Source organism: Hemibagrus wyckioides, linkage group LG05 (genome assembly GCF_019097595.1).
Source record: "Hemibagrus wyckioides isolate EC202008001 linkage group LG05, SWU_Hwy_1.0, whole genome shotgun sequence".
Taxonomy (NCBI): domain Eukaryota; kingdom Metazoa; phylum Chordata; class Actinopteri; order Siluriformes; family Bagridae; genus Hemibagrus; species Hemibagrus wyckioides.
In genome coordinates this window covers 27,337,713-27,359,107 of record NC_080714.1, presented here as the reverse complement: position 1 = coordinate 27,359,107, position 21,395 = coordinate 27,337,713, and the positions used below count along the sequence as shown (strand labels likewise).

The 21,395-nt window shown below is 42.4% G+C and overlaps 1 protein-coding gene across 1 annotated transcript in view; it reads left to right on the top strand.

Moving 5' to 3' along the window:
• Positions 1-19,050, top strand: part of notch2 (notch receptor 2) — a 54,662-nt gene extending 35,612 nt beyond the window's left edge. Inside the window, exons 8-34 of the mRNA XM_058388780.1 lie at positions 498-683; positions 783-896; positions 1,516-1,629; positions 1,707-1,940; positions 3,485-3,595; positions 4,133-4,325; positions 4,487-4,632; positions 5,229-5,342; positions 6,192-6,311; positions 6,391-6,543; positions 7,114-7,342; positions 8,005-8,206; positions 8,347-8,500; positions 8,898-9,082; positions 9,291-9,423; positions 9,677-9,919; positions 10,087-10,199; positions 11,290-11,822; positions 12,301-12,645; positions 12,736-12,887; positions 13,374-13,569; positions 13,980-14,058; positions 14,265-14,412; positions 15,008-15,330; positions 15,417-15,564; positions 15,650-15,747; positions 15,827-19,050. Of these exons, the coding sequence (XP_058244763.1) occupies positions 498-683; positions 783-896; positions 1,516-1,629; positions 1,707-1,940; positions 3,485-3,595; positions 4,133-4,325; positions 4,487-4,632; positions 5,229-5,342; positions 6,192-6,311; positions 6,391-6,543; positions 7,114-7,342; positions 8,005-8,206; positions 8,347-8,500; positions 8,898-9,082; positions 9,291-9,423; positions 9,677-9,919; positions 10,087-10,199; positions 11,290-11,822; positions 12,301-12,645; positions 12,736-12,887; positions 13,374-13,569; positions 13,980-14,058; positions 14,265-14,412; positions 15,008-15,330; positions 15,417-15,564; positions 15,650-15,747; positions 15,827-17,266 (6,206 nt within the window). The 3' untranslated portion in view covers positions 17,267-19,050. The remainder of the gene's footprint in view (positions 1-497; positions 684-782; positions 897-1,515; positions 1,630-1,706; positions 1,941-3,484; positions 3,596-4,132; positions 4,326-4,486; positions 4,633-5,228; positions 5,343-6,191; positions 6,312-6,390; positions 6,544-7,113; positions 7,343-8,004; positions 8,207-8,346; positions 8,501-8,897; positions 9,083-9,290; positions 9,424-9,676; positions 9,920-10,086; positions 10,200-11,289; positions 11,823-12,300; positions 12,646-12,735; positions 12,888-13,373; positions 13,570-13,979; positions 14,059-14,264; positions 14,413-15,007; positions 15,331-15,416; positions 15,565-15,649; positions 15,748-15,826) is intronic.
• Positions 19,051-21,395: the final 2,345 nt, after the last annotated feature.

Genomic DNA, 21,395 nt, shown 5'->3' with positions numbered 1-21,395 from the left:
TCCTGTTTTTTCAGCAGTATTGCTAAAAATGACTCATGATGAAAAAAGTAATATAGCTCATGACGAAGTTTTATCAAAAACCAAAAAAAAAAGGTAAGTTTTGCATACGAGACAAAAAAAAGAAGTTTCAGAACAGGAACTATACTTGTGTGTTTAGCAGAACCTTCCACAGAATTAAAAGTAACTAGAAATAGCTAAAAGTAGGACGTGTGGTTTATTAATAAATAAATAAATAGAATAGGTGAACATTTGCAATGATCTAAGAGCCATGGTTTTGTTTAGAGTATTTTCTTACAACAGCACAACCTGCATCCTTATTTAGAGCTTTCATTAAATTCCACATAATTGAAATAAACACCTGCACAGGTAAATGTACAGGTAAATCAATTTCATGCTTAAAATACTTCTACTTATATAGAAAAGTTTTCACCCCTAATTAATAACACCCTTCTTCTTTTCTGTTGTTTAATGATCGTCTCCCACATGTCTCTTATCAGGGCCGAACCCATGTGAGCATGGCGGCACATGCGAGAACACGGCTGGTTCGTTCACTTGTAAGTGCGCACGTGGGTACACAGGACCCCGGTGCGAGCAGGATGTGAACGAGTGCAGCTCGAACCCCTGCCTAAACGACGCCACCTGTCTGGACCAGATCGGTGATTACACCTGCATCTGTATGCCAGGTGAGGAACATGTGCATACACACACACACACACACACGGAAAATTGCTTGTTATTTTGGACACTGACCTTTCCCTGTGTGTGTGTGTGTGTGTGTGTAGGTTTCCAAGGAGTCCACTGTCAGGATGAAGTGGACGAGTGCGCCAGTTCACCCTGCCTCAATAACGGAAAGTGTCGGGATCAGGTCAGCCGCTTTGTCTGTGACTGTCCTCAGGGTGAGAAACACACACACAAACACACACACACATACACTCACTCTTAAAATTATATTTGAAAATTATGACATTATCTGTATCTGTTTAGTGCTTTAATTATCCTTATCTGTATTCAAGTTAAACCCTGAAGTAGGCAGGGCCTAACACCAGAAAATGCTTTTTTTGTTCTTCCCTTTAAACTCAGCTCAAGTTCATAATCAGCTTCATAATCTGAACTTAATCATTTTAAACATACTAATAGCCTCTTTTTTATTATTTAAATGCCTTGAATGCCCTGATTGCACATCAACAAATATGTTCTTTCCTCATTTACAAACATTTCTGAAGCACTTGCTTTGTTTGTACTCGCATATGTATGTGTTCACTCGTCAAGTGCAGTGTGTTTCCCGACGCAGCTCTTTTGCATATACTGATGCCGACTAAACTACATAAAAGTGACCTATAAATAAATCTATTCAAACATGATAAATTAATTCAATTTTAAATAAAAAGAAATGACATAAATTTACTTTATACACACACACACACACACTTGAACAATCCCATATGTACATTATTGCTGTTGGTGCTTGATGTTGAAGTCCTATTCTAAAACTATTGGTGTGTGTGTGTTCATCAGGCTTCACAGGAGATATGTGCCAGTTCGACACAGACGAATGTGCGAGCACGCCATGCCAAAACGGGGCCAAGTGCATTGACCAGCCCAACGGCTATGAGTGCGAGTGTGCAGAAGGTACTGGCATAATACACACACTCACACACTAAGACTCACACATACACACAGGGAACTGATAAATCATTTCTGTCTAGGTTTCACCGGTCCGCTGTGTTCGGAAAACATCGATGACTGTAACCCGAAGCGCTGTCACTACGGCACGTGTAAGGACGGCATCGCTATGTTCACGTGCGAGTGTGTCCCAGGGTACATGGGTCAGATCTGCAATGAGCAGATCAATGAGTGCCAGAGCGACCCGTGCCAGAATGGAGGGCGCTGCGTCGATCGCGTCAACGAGTACCAGTGCCACTGCCTGCCAGGAACCTCTGGTGAGACACACACAGATACACACAGACACTTAGGCAAATTCCATGCCTAAATTCTATAATTTCCAAATATTTGCATCGCTCTGAGTCTAGATTGTGGGGTAATAATAAAGGCCCTCAGTTCTTCTTTATGAGTACAGGTGTGTGTTCTATTGCCCCAGTAACATTTAGGAATTTCACGAAAATTCGTCATTTCAGGTGTCCATTTTAGAAATTTGTGATTTGTTGTGGTGTTACTGATACGAATGAAGGCAAGATGTGCCTAATTATTTGACCTGTGCTTGTATTCTGGAGGGAACTCCAGACCAGTCTTCAGTTTGCCTTTGTAAAGCATCTATAGGTAAAAATCCCAAGATTAAAGATCAACTAAACAGCAACAATATTGACTATTGATCCATTTCTCTCTCCCACAAAAAGTTTAGTTTGTACAATGTTGTCTTCAAACTTATTTTGTTTTTTAATGTACACTATACCGCCAAAGGTTTTGGGACATCTGCCTTTACATGCATATGAATGTAATATGGAGTTCTGGGAAGGCTTTCCACAAGGTTTAGGAGTGTGTTTGACCATTACTCTAGAAGTGCATTTGTGAGGTCAGGTACTCCTCCACACCAAACTCTCTCATCCATGTCTTTATGGACCTTGCTTTGGTCACTGGTGTGCAGTCATGTTGGAACAGGAAGGGGTCATCCTCAAACTGTTCCCACAAAGAGCATGAAATTATCCAAAATGTCTTGGTATGAAGCTGAAGCATTAAGAGTTCCTTTCACTGGAACTAAGGGGCGGAGCCCAACCCCTGAAAAACAACACCAGATCTCAATGAGTTGGAGGGGTGTCCCAATACTTTTGCCAATATAGTCTATCTAACATAACTAACTGCAGATGATAGATGTAGCTATTACAACAGCACAGCTAGTTAACATTAAGGAAGTTATATTATGAAATGTCTCGAATGACCTCTTCGCCTCTACCATTGTTTCCAGAAGCAGAAGAAGAAAGCCATATCATGTATAACAATTAATAAATATTTAGTTGCTGATAGCCAGTGAGACATTTGTTTACAGAACTTACTGATTGTTATCTGGGTGTAAACTTTATCTAAAACTTTAGTTTTAAACCATTTAGGCTAAAAGAAAGAGGATTATATTTAAACCATGTTTTAAGGAACTTTTCGTTTATTACATAAGTTCGGTTTTCGAGGCTGACACTGACTGTGTGTGTGTTTGTGTGTGTGTTGGGGAGGGGTTGAGAGCATAGTGACATTCAGCAATCCAGCAAGGACTCCTAGTGGATGTTTGTAGTATTGTGCTTATATTTATCAAGTTCAGGTGTGTTTCTAATGTTTAATGCAGCTGTCATTAAACATATATACATGGATCTTATTTGCTTAGAAATAATGAATGAACCATCACATTAACCATACAAGGTGTGCAAAAATGTGGAAATAAAGGTGGGTGTGTGTGGACTCTGAAACAGGCCATTCAGGTCTTTCCGCCTGTCCGTCTCTCTGATGAGGTGAGACTTACGTTCTGTTCATCTTTCCTCAGGTGTGAACTGTGAGATCAACCACAACGATTGTTTAAGTAACCCATGCCAGCACGGTGTGTGTAAAGATGGAATTAACAAGTACACGTGTGTGTGCAAGCCAGGATACACAGGTACACACACACACGCCCTTGTATACATTTACACTCACATTTTACACATAGCTCACATTCCATTCATAAACATATCAGCGACAAATGTAAATTAATCTTTTACACACACACACACACAGCGTCTTTTCCTCACTCTACCTTCTCCCTCTATTTCTTTTTTTCTCCCCCTTTCCTGTCTTTTGTTCTCTTTCTGTCTTTTGCCCTTGTTATTTTTCATCCTTTCCCTCTCTCTTTTCTTCTTTTGTTTTACTCTCTCTCTCATTCATTCATGTTAGATATTCTTCCTTCTTCTCTCCTAATTTTACTCTATATCCATCCTTAACTCTCCTTTAATCTAATTCTTTCATCTCTTCCTTTCACTTTCTATCGTTCTTTCTCTTTAACCTTCTGTCTCGTTCCTCCTCGCTCTACACCTTTTTATACTTTTCTCTCTCTTTCGGTCCACCTCATGATGCTCTTCATTCCCTTGTCTTTTCTTCCTCTCTCTCCAAGTCCATTCTCTTATTGCTCTCATTGTATTCTCTCTCTCATCGTCAGGTGAGCGATGCCACATAGAGATAGACGAGTGCAGCTCGAACCCGTGTCTCAGCGGAGGAACCTGTGTGGATAAAGTGAACGGGTTTGAGTGTCAGTGTCCTGCAGGGACTCACGGCCTGCTCTGCCACTCCGGGGCGGATCACTGTGCACCTCAACCGTGCCGCCATGGAAAGTGCGAGGAGAAGCAGAATGGGTACGAGTTCCTCTTATTTCCCTCCGTTCAATACGATTGTTCTTCTGGAAATTCTCTTGAGAATGCTTGACAAGCAGCTTAATTTTTTTTTTAAGTTTCATTCTTTTTAGTTTACTAAAGATGCTGTTGTTTGGGGTATGTGTGTGTGTGTGTGTGTGTAGGTACCACTGCGTGTGTTTTTCTGGATATGAGGGTCAGAACTGCGATCAGGAGAAGAATGAATGCGAGTCCAACCCCTGTCTGCATGGAGGAAGCTGTCAGGATGGAGTGAACAGCTACACCTGCAAGTGCCAGCTTGGCTACACTGGTGAGTGTGTGTGTGGGAACGAGTGTGTTTATTAAACTACTACATTTTTATGGACGATGCGTATCCACTGTGCATCCCTTGGTTAAATAATTTGCATCACTGCTGCTATGATGCAGCTAAATTCCACTAGCATGACTGTGGGTTAGCCCTAAGCTAAAAACAAATATCATAAGAGGTGACCTGTGTTGTAGATAAATTATTATAAAGATAATAAACAGTGCTCTCTGTCTCTCTCTCTCTCTCTCTCTCTCTCTGTCTGTGTTACCATCATCATCTCCATCATTTTCTCACCCTGTCTTTGTCTTGTTTTCTTGTTCTATTTGTCTCTCTCTCACTCATGTCCCTCTCTCTTTCTCATCTCACCACTATTTTCCTTCATCTCTCTCTCCCCATCTCTGTCCCTCTCTCTCTTGTCCTTCTCTCTTTCTCACCACTGTTTCTCTTCATCTCTCTCTCTGTCTCTCTTTCTCTCATATCCCTCTCTCTCTCACCACTGTTTCTTTTAATCTCTCTTTCTCTGTCTCTCTTTTTCTCATATCCCTCTCTCTCTCTCACCACTGTTTCTCTTCATCTCTATCTCTCGCTCTCTTTCTCAGGTGTAAATTGTGAGACAAACATTAACGAGTGTCAGTCCAACCCCTGTGAGAACAGGGGCACCTGTGTGGATGGAATTAACAGCTACACTTGCTCCTGCCCTCAGTCTTACACAGGTACACACACAACCACTCTGCTAAAGAAAGAGATTCTAACATGCAAAAAAATTATAAATCTGCTAAATGATGCGTGATTCATAATCAAGAATAAACTATGTCTGTACATAGCACAGAGGCATGAGGGCCTTCACGTGTAACTCGCTACAAATCACTACAAAATTTTCGAGTTAACATCTGCATATTAGTGTATGGTTTTGATCCGAGATGATAGTGAAATCGCTGTATTTTGTCTTTCTAGTGAAAATAAAAGGCTGGAATTATTTACTGCATATTTAATAATGGGTAAAATACAGTGTAATATTTCCTGGCATGTCTGAGTAGGGTGTGACAGAAATTCCAGAGACACTTCGGTATTAATTACAATACTCCATCTTCGCTGTGTAAACCTAATTCGTACATGGCTTGAGACAAAGAGTTTACTCTCTTTAACCAAAATGAGCCACGCCTCTTATCTGAGACTGAGATATTCGTGGCCGTCCATGACCCTGTTGCCGGTTCACCACTGTTCCTTCCTTGGACCACTTTTCATAGATACTGACCACTGCAGGAACATCCCACAAGAGCTGATCCAACAGTCTTTACGCTTGTCCATTTTTCCTGCTTCTAACACATCAGCTTTGAGGACAAAATGTTCAATTGCTGCCTAATATATCCCACCCTCTAACAAGTGCCATGATGAGGAGATCATCAGTCTTATTCACTTCACCTCTCACTGCTCACAATGTTATGGCTGATCAGTGTATGATTTAATACGTGAAATATTTACAAAGGAAGAATGTGATTCAAGATTCCATTTTTGGGGCTGTACAACAGTCAAGCTATACGCCTATCCTTATTCTCTTATAGGGAGACACTGTGAGCATGAGTTAGTGCCGTGTGCGTCTCAGCCGTGTCAGAGAGGAGGTGTGTGTCAGCCCTCAGTGGATTACACCACCTACACCTGCAAATGTTCCAGTGGTTGGCAAGGTGAGTGTGCTGATTATGAAGGAAAATGTTCTTCATGAGTGGCTTTTTAGTAGGTATTAAATTATGTGTATGTGCGTAGGAGCCCATTGTACGGAGGACGTGGATGAATGCAAGAAGAACCCGTGTCTGAACGGTGCTCACTGTCTGAACAATCAGGGAAGCTACGTGTGCAGCTGCCAGCCCGGGTACAGCGGCGTGAACTGCCAGACCAACATCGACGACTGCAGCTCCAGTGAGTAGACAAGTCTACACAGACACACGGTGCTCTAATCGTAGCCTCATCAAACCATGACCTTTCAAAAGCTTGATTACACACCTGAGTAACCTGCTTTTTAAGCTATAAAGACTTCGCAAAAGGTGTGAGGTCCACATCAGGTGATTGCACCACAGGGCTGGGGGATTCCTGTTTCTGATTGGTCAGAAGGTGTAAACTAATGAACTCATTATCGTTTCTATAGTAACAAATTGCTCACGTGGGCTTGTACAGCAGATGCGTCACTTAATTTATTGAAAACCGGTTTTTGACCCCGTGTTCGTTCAGCATCGTTAACTGTAAATGATGTGTCACTGTTTAGTTAATAAAAAAAAGCGTATTTGGAGATTCTCTGTGGTATAAAAGGAATAATGTTAATGATGATTTGTGGAGGTAACAGTAACTCTGTTACTCTAAGCTCTGGATCGTAATTCACTACAGCTTTGGTGATTAGTGTATTGCATGGGTAATATGCATGGGTAATATCTTCCTTATGGAAGATTTTTGGAGTAATATAGCTAAAAATATTTTGTGTCTGCTTTTTTAAAGACCCCTGTATCAACGGTGGCTCGTGCATCGACAAAGTGGGCCGGTTCTCGTGCGAGTGCAGGCCGGGTTTCTATGGCGAGCGATGCGAGGAGGAGGTGAATGAGTGCGAGAGCTCCCCCTGTAGGAACGGAGGAAAATGCACAGATTTTGTCAACAGCTACACGTGTCAGTGTAAGCCCGGCTTCACCGGCATCAACTGCGAGCGCAACATCCCCGAATGCACAGAGACGTAAGTGCTGAACAGTTTCAGTTCACACTATAGCAAGTAGATTGCGTCATTTATAACTAAATATAGATGCTCAGTAAAACTAGACCCACATGAATCTGCATAAATTATACCTCTCTCATGTGTATTAAAAAGCAAGGGGTTTGGATATTGTTTTTTGCTCATGTTTATGTAGTTTATGTATTATTTTTAAAGGTGTCTATGCTTTACAACATTTAGTCACTGTGCAGCATTTTAAGCATAAAGGTCTCAGGCTGGATCACTCAGATTGCATCGTTTAGGGGGAAAAAAACATACTTTATTTTTCTTTAGCTTTAGAAATGATGCACAATTTCAGATCGGGACAAATTATCATTTATTATTATGAATTTATTAGTGTTCAATATAATAAAAAGAGCTAACAACTGATTATAGTGCTGATGAGTACATTTATGCCTAATTCTCTCCCTCTCTCTCTCTCCCTCTCTCTCTCTCTCTCTCTCTCTCTCTCTCGCACTCTCTCTCTCCCTCCCTCTCTCTCTCTTTCTCTCTCTCCCTCTCTCTCTCTCTCTCTCTCTCTCCCCCTTTCTCTCTCGCGCTCTCTCTCTCCCTCCCTCTCTCTCTCTCTCTCTCTCTCTCTCTCTCCCTCCCTCTCTCTCTCTCTCTCTCTCTCTCTCTCTCTGCAGCTCGTGTCTGAATAATGGCACATGTGTGGATGGCATAAACAGTTTCTCCTGCCGATGTCGTCCCGGGTTCACTGGCTTATTCTGCCAGTACGAGATTAACGAGTGTGAATCGCAGCCTTGCAAAAACGGCGGCACCTGCACCGACGGCCTGGGAACCTTCCAGTGCACCTGTCCTATAGAGTACACCGGTCGACTCTGCCAGGTACACACACACACACACACACACACACGTGTGCCCACACACTGTATTATTTTTTGTCTCTTGCATACATATGATACAGCTGATCTGATCCTGTTTGTGCTTTATTTTTGACTATGATTTTTTTGTGTGTCTGTTTGTAGTCGATGGCGAATCTGTGCAGAAACATCCAGTGTAAGAACGGCGGAGAGTGTGTGCAGCAGGGGTTGACGTGGAGCTGTCGGTGTCCTCAGGACTGGAGCGGACTCTACTGTGACATCCCCAACATTTCGTGCCAAAACGCCGCAAACAAGAAAGGTCCGTTAGATGAACCCAAAACTCAGAACCCAAAACTTCATCTCATTGCTTAGCAACAGGCTAACATTAATCTCTTTCTTACGACATGTACCAAGCGTCATTGTCCAAAAGACAAACACAGTGGACACTAATGATGAACAAATGCCACCATTTTTGATCCTTAACGTGTTCAGCCAACACCTAACACCTCTGATATAACACAAGCTTTAAAATGGATCAGTAAAATTATTAATAAGCTAGATAAACTCTTGTGAGTAAGGGAGGTGATTCCAGACAGTCCCATGGCAATGTTTACAGGGAAAGGAAACCTCTGCTGTACTGAGATTTAATTCCGTGGTGTGTGTGTGTGTGTGGTGCATGTTTATTTGATGCATGTGATTTGTTGTTTTCGTTTCAGGTGGAGTAGTGGAGCAGCTGTGTCAGAATGGTGGAGCGTGTATAAACAAGGATAATACACACTTCTGCGCGTGTCAGCAGGGCTGGACGGGCAGCTACTGTGAGATAAATATAGATGAGTGTCTGTCCAGTCCCTGCAGGAACGGAGGGACGTGTGTGGACTATCTAGGAGAATATGACTGCAAGGTAAAAAAAACAAAACAACTAATAACCTCCATTAAACTTTCTTTAAATGTTAAATAAGCAGCTTGTGTACCTTTTTTGTAGCAAAAAGAATTTGTTGTTAGTTGGATGTATGGTAACAGCTCTCTCTCTCTCTTTCTCTCTCTCTCTCTCTCTCTCTCTCTCTCTCTCTCTCTCTCTCTCTCTGTGTGTGTCTCTCTGTTTGCCTAAGTGTAAACCAGGGTATCAGGGAGTGAACTGTGAGTACGATATCAATGAGTGTCAATCGAACCCATGTCATAACGGTGGAACCTGCATCAACCTCGTGAACCACTTCTACTGCTCTTGCCCACCTGGAACCAAAGGTACCAAACACACACTTAGGTATACTGGACCGTGAAAGTCATGTACAGAATGTGAACAACATTTATAGCTAATCCCAGATATTGGTACGGACTGATTTTAGCACAGATTTAGATCAGAATCAAGAATCCAGCAACGTCGTAGTTGGAAGTCGGAGCGCTGATGTCATGTTCGAGTTGAAAATGAAAATCAACATTTAGAGCTCAGTGATTTTTCTCTTCCTTTTTTATTGATATTATTGCCTGTGGCTTTCAGGTCAGCACTGCGAGGTGAACATAGACGAGTGTTCCACCGAGTCCGGCCCGCCCTGTTTGAATGGTGGTCGCTGCGTGGACGGTATTGGTCACTACAAGTGTGTGTGTCCTCCTGGTTTTACTGGCGAGCGCTGTGAAGGTGACATTAACGAGTGCCGTCCGTATCCGTGCAACAAACTCGGCAGCCTTGACTGCGTCCAGCTAGCCAACGATTATCAGTGCCGCTGTCGCCTCGGTTACACCGGTGAGACCGTTTACTCCTTTCCTTTTCCTTATTTCTAGTTAGCTGCAGCAAATGAAAATAAATTAGAGATAGAGCAGTTATAAAATTGTATCCAACGTCATAGTAGTTTTATTTTACTGTGACTCTGAACTGTGTGACCTCATTGTGTGTGTGTGTGTGTCCTGTAGGTCGCCTTTGTGAGTCGATGGTAGATCTTTGTCAGTCCAAACCCTGCCACAACGGAGGCAAATGTTCCATGAACACAAGCTCAGTCCATGGATACACCTGCACTTGTCTACCTGTAAGTGTGTGTGTCTGTGTGTGTGGCCATAGATTATATTTACAATTACACAGAATAACAAGACACTTCTAATAAAAGCTCAAATGGTGAGCAGTCATGGTTTTGAGGTCTCTGGGTCTTTCTTGCTCCGCTTTAATTTGTCCTCTCTAATAACGCATGCTTGTGCCTTACTCATTTCTGCTTGATATAAAATGGCTTCTTCTCTGACCACTGCTTATTTTCCCTATTTCCTCACGCCTGCACTAAAAGGGACAGGGCCAACATAGATCAGGTAAAAAAAAATTGACCGCTGTCTCTTAAATGTTTTATATGCTCTATTCCAGCTTCCCCTTGCTTTTGAGAGCTGAATGTTGAAATGGTGTGTTGGTATTGTTTTCTGAATCTTGGAAAGGTGATATAATAAGGAAACTATAAGAAGATAAATACTGTCATCTTAGATGAAGCATAAGTTTGATGGTTAGGGGTAGGGCGATATGGCAAAAATATTAATTCATGAACACATTTCTATGACGTTTCTGTTACATTTCTACAGAGTATATAGGTTTTGTAAAAAGATTTTGGAAAAAATTAAAAATAATTCTGAAAACTGCAAGAAATAAAATCTAAAAATTTAATTAAAATTTTTTTCATCTTTTTTTTACAATTAAAAAATCTTTAATTTTGCTTCCAAAGTTTGCAGTTATTTTTTTAAATATTATTTCCTTTTCTAACATTTTTAAATAAATAAAGACAAACTCTGAATGGAAGCAGCTGATATGATGGTAAAGTTTTGGTACTCCTTTCAAATTGTAAAATGTTTATTGACTTGTAAAATATTTTCATAGATTTTAAAATGGTTTTCTCCTCTCTAGTGTTCATTTATTTTTTGTTATTTATTATTATTATAACAGTATATCACACTGCAGCAGTTTGTTAGCAAACTTTTGTATTGTAGTCATATTGGCCCTCGCTTAATATTCAATGCTGTATCATTCTGCTCACTCGGTGTCCATTCTCTAATAACTATATGAAAAAAATGTGACCTTTCTTGAACTGAAATGTTTCTTTTTGCAGATGTAAATTTTTTACTGTTATAATTTCTGTCACTCAGGGCTATACGGGCCCCAACTGCGGCGACCATGAGGGCTACACCTGCGCCAACCTACGCTGTCAGAATGGCGGACATTGCCAGACGTCTCCCTCCGGCCATCCGCAGTGCTTTTGCCTGTCCGGCTTCTCTGGCACGCTGTGCGAAATGGAAAACCCGTCCTGTTCTTGCCAAAACGGAGGCATGTGCATAAAAGACCTGCACAAACCTTACTCCTTCTCTTGCCACTGCCCGTTTGGCTACAGTGGCGAGCACTGTCAGAACAAAGTCAGCTCCTCATCCTGCCCTTACGTGGAGTGCCAGGAGCGTCGCGGCGACAAAGTCTGTGACCCGCAATGTAGGAATGTGGAGTGTGACTGGGACGGAGGAGACTGCACACTGCAGCGGCTCCGCCCGTGGGAGAACTGCACGGCCAACGTACCATGCTGGATGTACTTCCATAACAACCGCTGCGACCCCGAGTGCAACAACCCCGGCTGCCTCTTCGACAGCTTCGAGTGCCAGACCATCTCACCATCCACACCCAGCACGTGCAAGTACGTACCACAGCTCCACCCAGATGTGCTGATGTTATTGGTGAACTTTCCATTTTGTACCAACTTTTCTGTCCCCGTGTGCTGTGTTTTTACTGCCGCAAACACTGGAGCAAAGTAGATTTAATTACGTACCTGATGTTTTATTTTTTTCGTTATTTACATACCATGAAATCTACACAACAACATAAATATGTAATTCTTCCATCTTTTGTCTCATCTCAGAAATCATATTTTTAGAGCTTTAGTTGTAAATAAATTAAAAAAAAAAGTTTTGAATGAGTTTTAATTGATCAGATCAAGTTCTTTTTAGAAATTACAGGGTCAATGTTCTTGTCTGTATTAATCACACACACTCTGGTACTATGAATATAACCGTTTGAATTTGTCTAAAAGCGATCTCCTTTTTTAAAATCGTGATTAACCAAAATATGCTACAGAATATAGCTTTATTTGCTTTTCTCAATTCCTCTTTGCGCAGGTACAACGATTACTGCCGTGACCACTACCAAAACGAACGCTGTAACGAGGGCTGTAACAACGAGGCGTGCGGCTGGGATGGTCTGGACTGCGCTATCGACAAGCCGGCTCAGCCTGCGGACGGCACGCTTGTCATCGTGGTACTGCTGCACCCCAAAGAGCTGCTCGGGGATATGAATGGCTTCCTGCGCTCACTTGGCATGCTGCTCCACACTAACCTGCGCCTCAAACACAACGATAAGAAGGAGCCCATGATCTTTCCGTATTACGGCAACGAACAGGACAACTCGAACGCCGGCGCTGCGAAGCGACTCGGCAAGAGGGAGCTGAAGAGGGAGGTTATCGGGTAGGTTTACTGAAAAATTCACTGAAAAAGTTTAGCCCCAAAGTGTTTCTGTATGAATATTTTGGGATGTTTTTGTTTCTCCTGTCCAAGGTCCAAGGTGCATCTGGAGATCGATAACCGTCAGTGCACCGAGACATCCAACGAATGTTTCTCCAGCACCGACCTGGCTGCCTCGTACATCGCGGCCGAATCCCTCAAATCTCAGCTGAATTATCCCATCATCTCAGTGGACAGTTTACCAGGTCTTGGTTTTATTACTTCACTACTCTCCTATGTGCCGTTCTGTTCTGTTTGTTTGTCTTACTGTGATTAATGGGCGCTGTCATGAGAACACAAGCATTTCTTGTTTCAAAGACTACCTCAGCATTAATCATGTTGAATCATACGGTATAAACGCGGCATTAATCATGCAGCCTCATGTGGAATAGCTATGCCAGCACACATTGGGCGAAAGGTAGGCGTACACCCTGGACATGTCACCAGTCCATCGCAGGGCCACACACTAAATACTAAATAAAACCCCTTAAAATATTTCTGATAGATAAAACAGCTGACAAATGTAGATGTAGTTAAAAATAAAATTTGTACTGTTTTTGTGTATTTTTTTACATTCTTTATTATTATTTAAAAAAAAATATAGTGTGGTTACATTGTGTATTTGTTTATACACTCATTTTTTAAATAAATAAAAATAATGTTTGTTCTTACTTTAATATTCTCTTCTCCAGATACACCCACAGATGTCCACCCTCTCCTCTACCCGGTCGCCGTGGCAGCGGCCATCATCCTGCTCATCCTGATTTTGGGTGTTTTGATCGCCAAGCGTAAACGCAAACATGGCGTCCTCTGGCTGCCGGATGGCTTCCTGGCCAAGAAGGACAGCAAACGGAGAGAGCCCGTTGGCCAAGACGACTTCGGCATGAAGTGAGTTGGGAACGGATACGGTCTGGAAGTATTTTTTATACAGCTATAGATTTTATTTATTTATTTAACTTTTAGATTATAGGTACATTAGACATGTGTCCACTGAAGAAAGATTATGAGGGAAGATTATAGTTCCTTTAGTTCTAGCTCATAATTAACAAGTACTTGTATTGGTCAGATTGGACTAATTAGAGTTTCACAGTATGACCAACCCTTGGGTTAGGGTTAGGGTTTTAACTTATCGTTGCATGAAAGAGTTAAAAATTGCATTTGGTGGAAAAAGTTGACACCAACCTCAACACAGTTTGTGTCAGGTAACCATGGTAACATCTACATCCTGTTGTATCAAAGCAAAGTAATAAAGATCAACATGCATGTACTTTAATGCTTTTTTTCCTGCTATTCTATAGGAGCCTTCAGAAATCACAGATAGACGGCAGTGCTGGTCATCACTGGCCAGAGGAGGAGCTCCGGCCCAAGAAGCCAAGGGTGAGAGTGACACACACACACACACACAATCTCTTACATGTCTGCATTCACACTCACTCAAATAATGGTAAACTAAATTTTGAAAACTCTCACTCTCTCTCTCTCTCTCTTGCTTTTTCTCTCTCATTTTCTCTGTCTCTCTTTCTTTGTCTCTGTCTCTCTGTCTTTGTCTCTCTCTTCCCTCTCTCTCTGTCTCTTTGTCTCAGTTGGAAGATAAGCCGTTGTTGGGAGTGGACACAGGAGTGGATCGCCGTGAGTGGACTCTGCAGCACCATAAAGCTGCCGATATCACCCTCACGCCACCTCAGGCTGATATCGACATGGACTGTCTGGATGTCAACGTGAAAGGACCTGGTAATTACCTGTTTAAACATAAACCTGAGCTGTGAGAAATTATTACCTGCATGTCTGATGGTTAATAATTAGTGAGAAAAACACCTACTTTTGCATAAAAAATGCATAAAACTGAAAACTACTACAAACATGTGATATAGTTATATGTATAGTCTCAGTTATTAGACGCTACATTGAGAGTATAGTAAAGAAGATGTTTAAAACACCAACAAAAAAAATAATGCTAGTATGAACATGGATAAAATAATAGAAAAAATATTAAATTAAAAATACTTATTATTCATACCTGTCCATTACCTGTGGGACAATAAACTTAAAAAGAAGAAACAATTAAAATATTTAAATATTAAATTATTTGAGCTCGAAAATTGTGACTGCAGCAACTTTTCCAAAGCATTTTAAAATAGGATTAAACTCATAACAGCCTAGTGTTATTACATCATAAAATATGAGTCACTTAGGCTGTGATGACACTTTACAAGAAGAAAGAAGTGGAAAGTGTGTAAGATTGTGGTGTTTTACATTTGCATATGAATAGAAAACAGATTTGGTCTGGTTCCTAATAGTTTTAAATAATTTTTTTTCTCTTTCTTAGATGGCTTCACTCCTCTAATGCTGGCATCTCTGCGTGGTGGCAGCAGTCCCGAGTGCGTCAGCGTCTTAGCCGAAGAAGAGGAGGAGAGCGGAATCGATGAACCCGGGACGAACATCATCAGCGACCTGATCGCTCAGGGTGCTACGCTCAACGCACAGACAGAGCGCACAGGTGAGACGGCTCTTCATCTGGCCGCCCGTTACGCCCGTGCCGACGCCGCCAAGAGGCTGCTGGACGCCGGCGCCGACCCCAACGCTCATGACAACATGGGTCGCACACCGCTGCACGCCGCCATCGCCGCCGATGCTCAGGGCGTATTCCAGGTTAGCGAAGGCTACAAGGAACACGAGCTCAGAAGCTAAGCTGTTATTTCCTCTGTTTACTTACTTTACACACCGATTCATTTTAGATCCTGATCCGTAATCGTGCCACGGAGCTGGACTCCAGGATGAACGATGGAACGACTCCTTTAATCCTGGCAGCCAGGTTGGCTGTGGAGGGCATGGTGGAGGAGCTGGTGCACTGCCACGCCGATGTAAATGCTGTGGACGATCATGGTAGGACACACTCACACACACAGACATGTTCTGAATGATGAATTTGATTATCTCTAAACTGATGCTCATGTAATTATCTGTACAGGTAAATCCGCTCTGCACTGGGCTGCTGCCGTGAACAATGTGGAGGCCACGCTGGTGCTGCTGAAGAATGGTGCCAATCGTGACATGCAGGACAACAAGGTGAACATCTGCCTGCTATTCAGTCTTAAACACCAATCTGTTTTTATGCAATTCTTACATTTTTTTTTTTGCTCTTCAGGAGGAAACGCCATTGTTCCTAGCTGCACGTGAAGGCAGCTTCGAGGCGGCTCAGGTCCTCCTGGATCACTACTCCAACCGTGACATCACCGATCACCTGGACCGGTTGCCACGTGACACGGCTCAGGAACGCATGCACCACGACATTGTTCGCCTGCTCGACCAGTACAATCTGGTGCACAGCCCACATTCTGGATCGAACCATGTAGGAAACGGCGGGGGAGGACACCCCTCCGTGGTCTGCACCAGTAACGGAGTCGTCGGCATGCGAGCGGGACAGCAAAACAAGAAGAACCGCCGTGGTGGAGGTGCCAAACTAGGCGGCCCTAATGGTGCTGGGGGCGGAGTCAAAGATCTTAAGGAGATGAAAACAAAGCGGAGGAAGAAACCAGCCGGAGGAGAAGCGTCAGGATTGGCTACATCCAGTGGTAACATGGCACCCGTGACTGCTAACTCTAACGGCACCAAAGGAGCAACAACAGCCGGCACGGGTGGTCTTTCCGAAAGCTCAGTCACAATGTCACCAGTGGATTCGCTAGAATCGCCGCATTCGTACACTACGGATGCCTCAGGTGCTGCTAGCATGGCCAAATCACCGCCGCTGATGACCAGTCCGTCAACACGCCCCCTCCTGCCCCCTGTCAGCCACATGCTGGGTCAGCAACCGGGCTGGGTGGGCGTGACTAAGCATAGCTATGCAGCGCCCCATGTTTTCAGTCACATGCTCTCCCACCAGATGGCGGTGGCGCACTCGGGCATGGCGCAGCACCATCACGGCTCGGGGATCCTCGGGCCCGTGAATGTTTCTGTGAGCCGCGAGCAGCTTCCATCAATCGTCACCTTCCAGATGAACCAGGCACTTCTCAAACCAAACCAGCAGGGGGCTATGCAGGTGAGTCAGTCCCAGACCCAGGGCCTTAACCACATGCACTGTGGCCAGGAGATGATGTATCCCATGCAGGAGGCAGGGCTACAGCATGGCATCCCTCACCTGCATGGCCTCGCCCATAACATCGCGGAGCCTCAGGTGAGGCAGGTGACGCCGTACCACCAGCAACTGCAGAGCCCTGTGGATAAATACCCGACTCCTCCCTCGCACCGCAGTTACGGTAGCGGTGCCGGGTCAGAGGTGGTGACGACTCCGGGTCAGGGCTCTGAGGTCACGACCCCGGGTCACGGAGCTCCTCCCTCTGGCGAGCACCCGTACCTGACGCCGTCTCCCGAGTCGCCCGATCCCTGGTCCTCCTCGTCTTCGCCACACTCGCATTCAGACTGGTCCGACGTAACCACAAGCCCACACGCCGCGCTGCACACGCACGCGCACCCTCACACACATGCACACACTCATGTTTCAGAGCAGGCTCCTCTGCTGCAGCCGCAGCCCTCGCAGCCGGCGCAGACGCCACTGCAGCAGCAAGCATGCAGCAGTGTGTACGCGTAATAACGCAGAGGAACTGCTTGTTGCTGTCTTAACCTGACTGTGGTGTTTATATGCAGTTTAACTCCATAAAATGGAGCTTTATCAGCATAAATCTGTCTCTCTCTCTCTCTCTGTCAGTGCTCTGTCTTTTTTATACACTATGCAGATAGTCACCTGTGGAGTTTATATGCAATTAGTAACCCTCCTTTTATTCAGTGACACAGAGAACGAAGCGTTCTCGTGACGCTCAATCCGATTCTGGACTGACAAAAACTTTAAAACTGTTTACACTTGCACTCACGTCATGGCTCTTGGATCTGGTTTGAATTGTGGAAAGATGAGAAGCATTGTGCAGTCGAATGCGTCTCCCGGTTATTCAGGTTTCCACGTAATCTGCACACCTGCTCGGACACTCTGGCGTTCTTCTTCTTCTTCTGGCTGCCTTATTCTGATAACAAATAATCTTAATAATCAAAAGAAATCTTTTTGTCTTGTCTGAACTGGGATCAAATATGAATATTTCAAACACATTTCGGTGTAAACAATCCATACACACCACATATACGACATGAGCCTTTAGATGAACGAGGCGAGGGTAAAAAAAAAAAGGCACATACGGAGGACTTGTGATGAATTACATCGGATAATCGGATGTTTCTCTGTGGACAATCGCAACAAAGCAGAGACAAATGAGCTGGACTTAAGTGTTTCAACATGGTGGCCATGTTTTTTTTTTGTTTTTTGTTTTTTTTAATATCTTGAAGGAAATTGGATCTTGAATAAAGTGCAACCACTCTTTTATTTTTTCTTTCTTTTTTTTTTTATTTCATTTGAATTATTGCTGTTTCCAAAGCTTATATATCATTAAGGATGGACTTACTAACCATTGTAAATGTTTTTATTTTTTAATGTGTAATGGGTCATGGTTACATTTGAGCTAAAACTGCCTTGTTGTATTGTTTTTGTTGTCTTTTTTGTTGTTGTTGTTATACACCAACGTGTACAGCCAGAGTCTGTCTCACAGTGACGCAACGCCTTCGTTTCAGTTACAGGAATCTCTATAATTCTTAGTGTTTGATTTCAAGGTGTCTTGATGTCAGACAGGCTCTGATCTGACCCGCCTCTGGTTTCTAATGGAGATGTTGCTTAGTTGTGATATTTTTTGCATGACTTTGACGGCCTCGAGATTGTGATTCGCTGTCGGAAAACAAATCTTTGTGCCTTTTGTTAGAAATGAGCATTGGGTAATGATGATGATAGGTTTCAACACACATTTCAGAACTTCTTTAACTAACTGCGCTCCTTTCAGGAGAAATCGACAAATTTGAATGTGCTGTATATTCAGAGAACTATATATATATATATATATATATATATATATATATATATATATATATATATATATATATATATATATATATATATATATGTATATATATATATATATGTATATATATATAAAGCAAGCGACAAATCCTCGTGGTTGACTCCAGAGAATCCCGGATCAGCATTCAGTTCCCATCTTAAAGGTCTCATGTTACTGCGGATCTGCAGAACCTAAAAAAATTTCTGAAAGCTTTCAAAAAATGTAAGCTTGGGATTTTTGTTGTGGTACAAGTAGTAATCAACTTGTTATTGCTAGACAGGCCACGCCCACAAACCAAACCAAGCCAGAGATTTGCTAGTGACAATCGCATCCTGATTTCACACCGCTGCTGCATCCTCACGCCAATCCGAGTGAAAGGACGTCAGCTTCAAATCAAAAAAATTATTTTTATAAGCATTTGTTTAAGTTAAAAAAACACGATCAAGCTGAAATTTAGTGATAAACCTAAAGTCAGTGATTGATTAAAGCAGTGTGGTGTTTCATTAGCGAAGAAGCAGAATGTGGCGGCCATCTTTCTTCCTGTCAGTCTTAGTGCCTTTCCCCCTCTCTCTTCAGAACATTGTACAGAATAGTGTAGCCATTTCTCCTATAAATTTTTATTCTGTCTGGTTTTTTTGTTTGATTGTTTTTTTAGTTGTGCTGAAAGTTGTAACTTTTCATGTAATGCATTTTCATTATTTTTAAAAAAAAAAATTATATATCTGTCTGTTGTATCTATCTATCTATCTATCTATCTATCTATCTATCTATCTATCTATCTATCTATCTATCTATCTATCTATCCTGCTCGGTGATTATAAAAAACATGCCTTAAAATATTTGTAGTTTTTTTGTTTTCTTTTGTTTAAGTAAGCAGAGCTTTATGAACCTGATCGGTACAATCATAACTGTTTTTATTTTATTTTTATTTTCACCTCGGAGCCATTTAGTGTCCTGAACACCAAATGAATTTTGTTTAATAACCAAAAGTATTTTTTTAACCAAATCTTCCTTTCTTGGTGATTTATATTCCCTTTTATCTACAGTTAGTAACCGGTTATTATCTCATTATTGTATCACTCACTTACAGTAACACACAAACACACACAACTCGTCCTCTTTATGGCACTTAAACCATTGATTTCCTCTCTGTCTCTCTCTCTCTCTCTCTCTCTCTCTCTCTCTCTCTTTCTATCTGCTTGTTAAATGGTGATTTATCTGAACTCAGAGAGCATGTGTCCCTTTGAGTAGACGTTTTGGTTTTGGTTTTTTTTATACAAGTCCTGTAAATAGATTTTTGATGCGTAATGTACTTTCCTTTCTAATACACGCCTATTCTGCTGTTGCTATGTGAACTTTGTAGCCTTTCATCCTGTTCGTAGAAGGACATATTTTTGTGTATACAGAACAAAATTTGTTTAGCGCAAACCAAGCAAACATGCAGATCATGCCAATAAAGATGAAATACACCACAAACTTGACCCATTTTATTTTCTACGTCTGTACATCAAACAGGTACAATAACAAAAATAAATCATTTGTTATAATAAATAAATAATTTAATAATTAGGGGCCAAACAATTCATGGAGTAATAATTGAAAATAGACAGTAATTCACTGACACAGAGGCCACACCTCCTTCACTGAGACTGCCCCAGAGGCCATGCCTACTTCACTGAGATTGACACAAAGGCCATGCCTCCTTTACTGAGACTGACACAGAGGCCACACCTCCTTTACTGAGACTGACAGAGGCCACACTTCCTTCACTTCACTGAGACTGACACAGAGGCCACACCTCCTTTACTGAGACTGACAGAGGCTACACCTTCTTTACTGAGACTGACACAGAGGCCACACCTCCTTCACTCAGACTGACACAGAGGCCACTTCTCCATCACCGAGACTGACACAGAGGCCACACCTCCTTCACTGAGACTGACACAGAGGCCATGCCTCCTTCACTTCACTGAGACTTATAGACACATAGGCCATGCCTTCTTCACTGAGACTGACACACATAGGCTACGTCTCCTTCACTGAGACTTATAGACACATAGGCCACGCCTTCTTCACATCACTGAGACATAGAAGTCACTCTTCCTTCACCAGGACTAATAGCTACAGGCCACGCCTCCTTCACTTCTAAAGCACTGTTCTGGCATGTCCTTGTCTCAAGGTTATGTCTATATGAACATACTTCATACACATACACACACTGGGGGGGTTGTTTACATCAGGTCTTTTTATCAGCTGTACAAGCAAAGTCCACACACACCCACTGAAGAGCTTTGCTTTCACAGCTGAAGAGGCACCGGTCAGTGCAGCCCCGGCTGCGTCCCAAATCGTACCTTCCTCCCTCTTTAAGTGCACTATATAAAGTACTAAATGTTCATACTTTTAACATGAACAAAAAAGTGTCTTATCAAGGTACGTAAAACACATCACGATCATTATTTTAAAAAATAAGCATTCATTAAATATTTAAACTCTATTATTACATTATAACATTATATTATTATAATATTATTATTATTATTATATGCAGTAGTAGTAGTATTGGCACTATATTGCCAAAAGTTTTGGGACACCCCTCCAGATCATTTTATTCAGGTGTTGTTTTTCAGGGGTTGGGCTCCGCCCCTTAGTTCCAGTGTAAGGAACTCTTAATGCTTCAGCTTCATACCAAGACATTTTGGACAATTTCATGCTCCCAGCTTTGTGGGAACAGTTTGGGGATGACCCCTTCCTGTTCCAACATGACTGCACACCAGTGACCAAAGG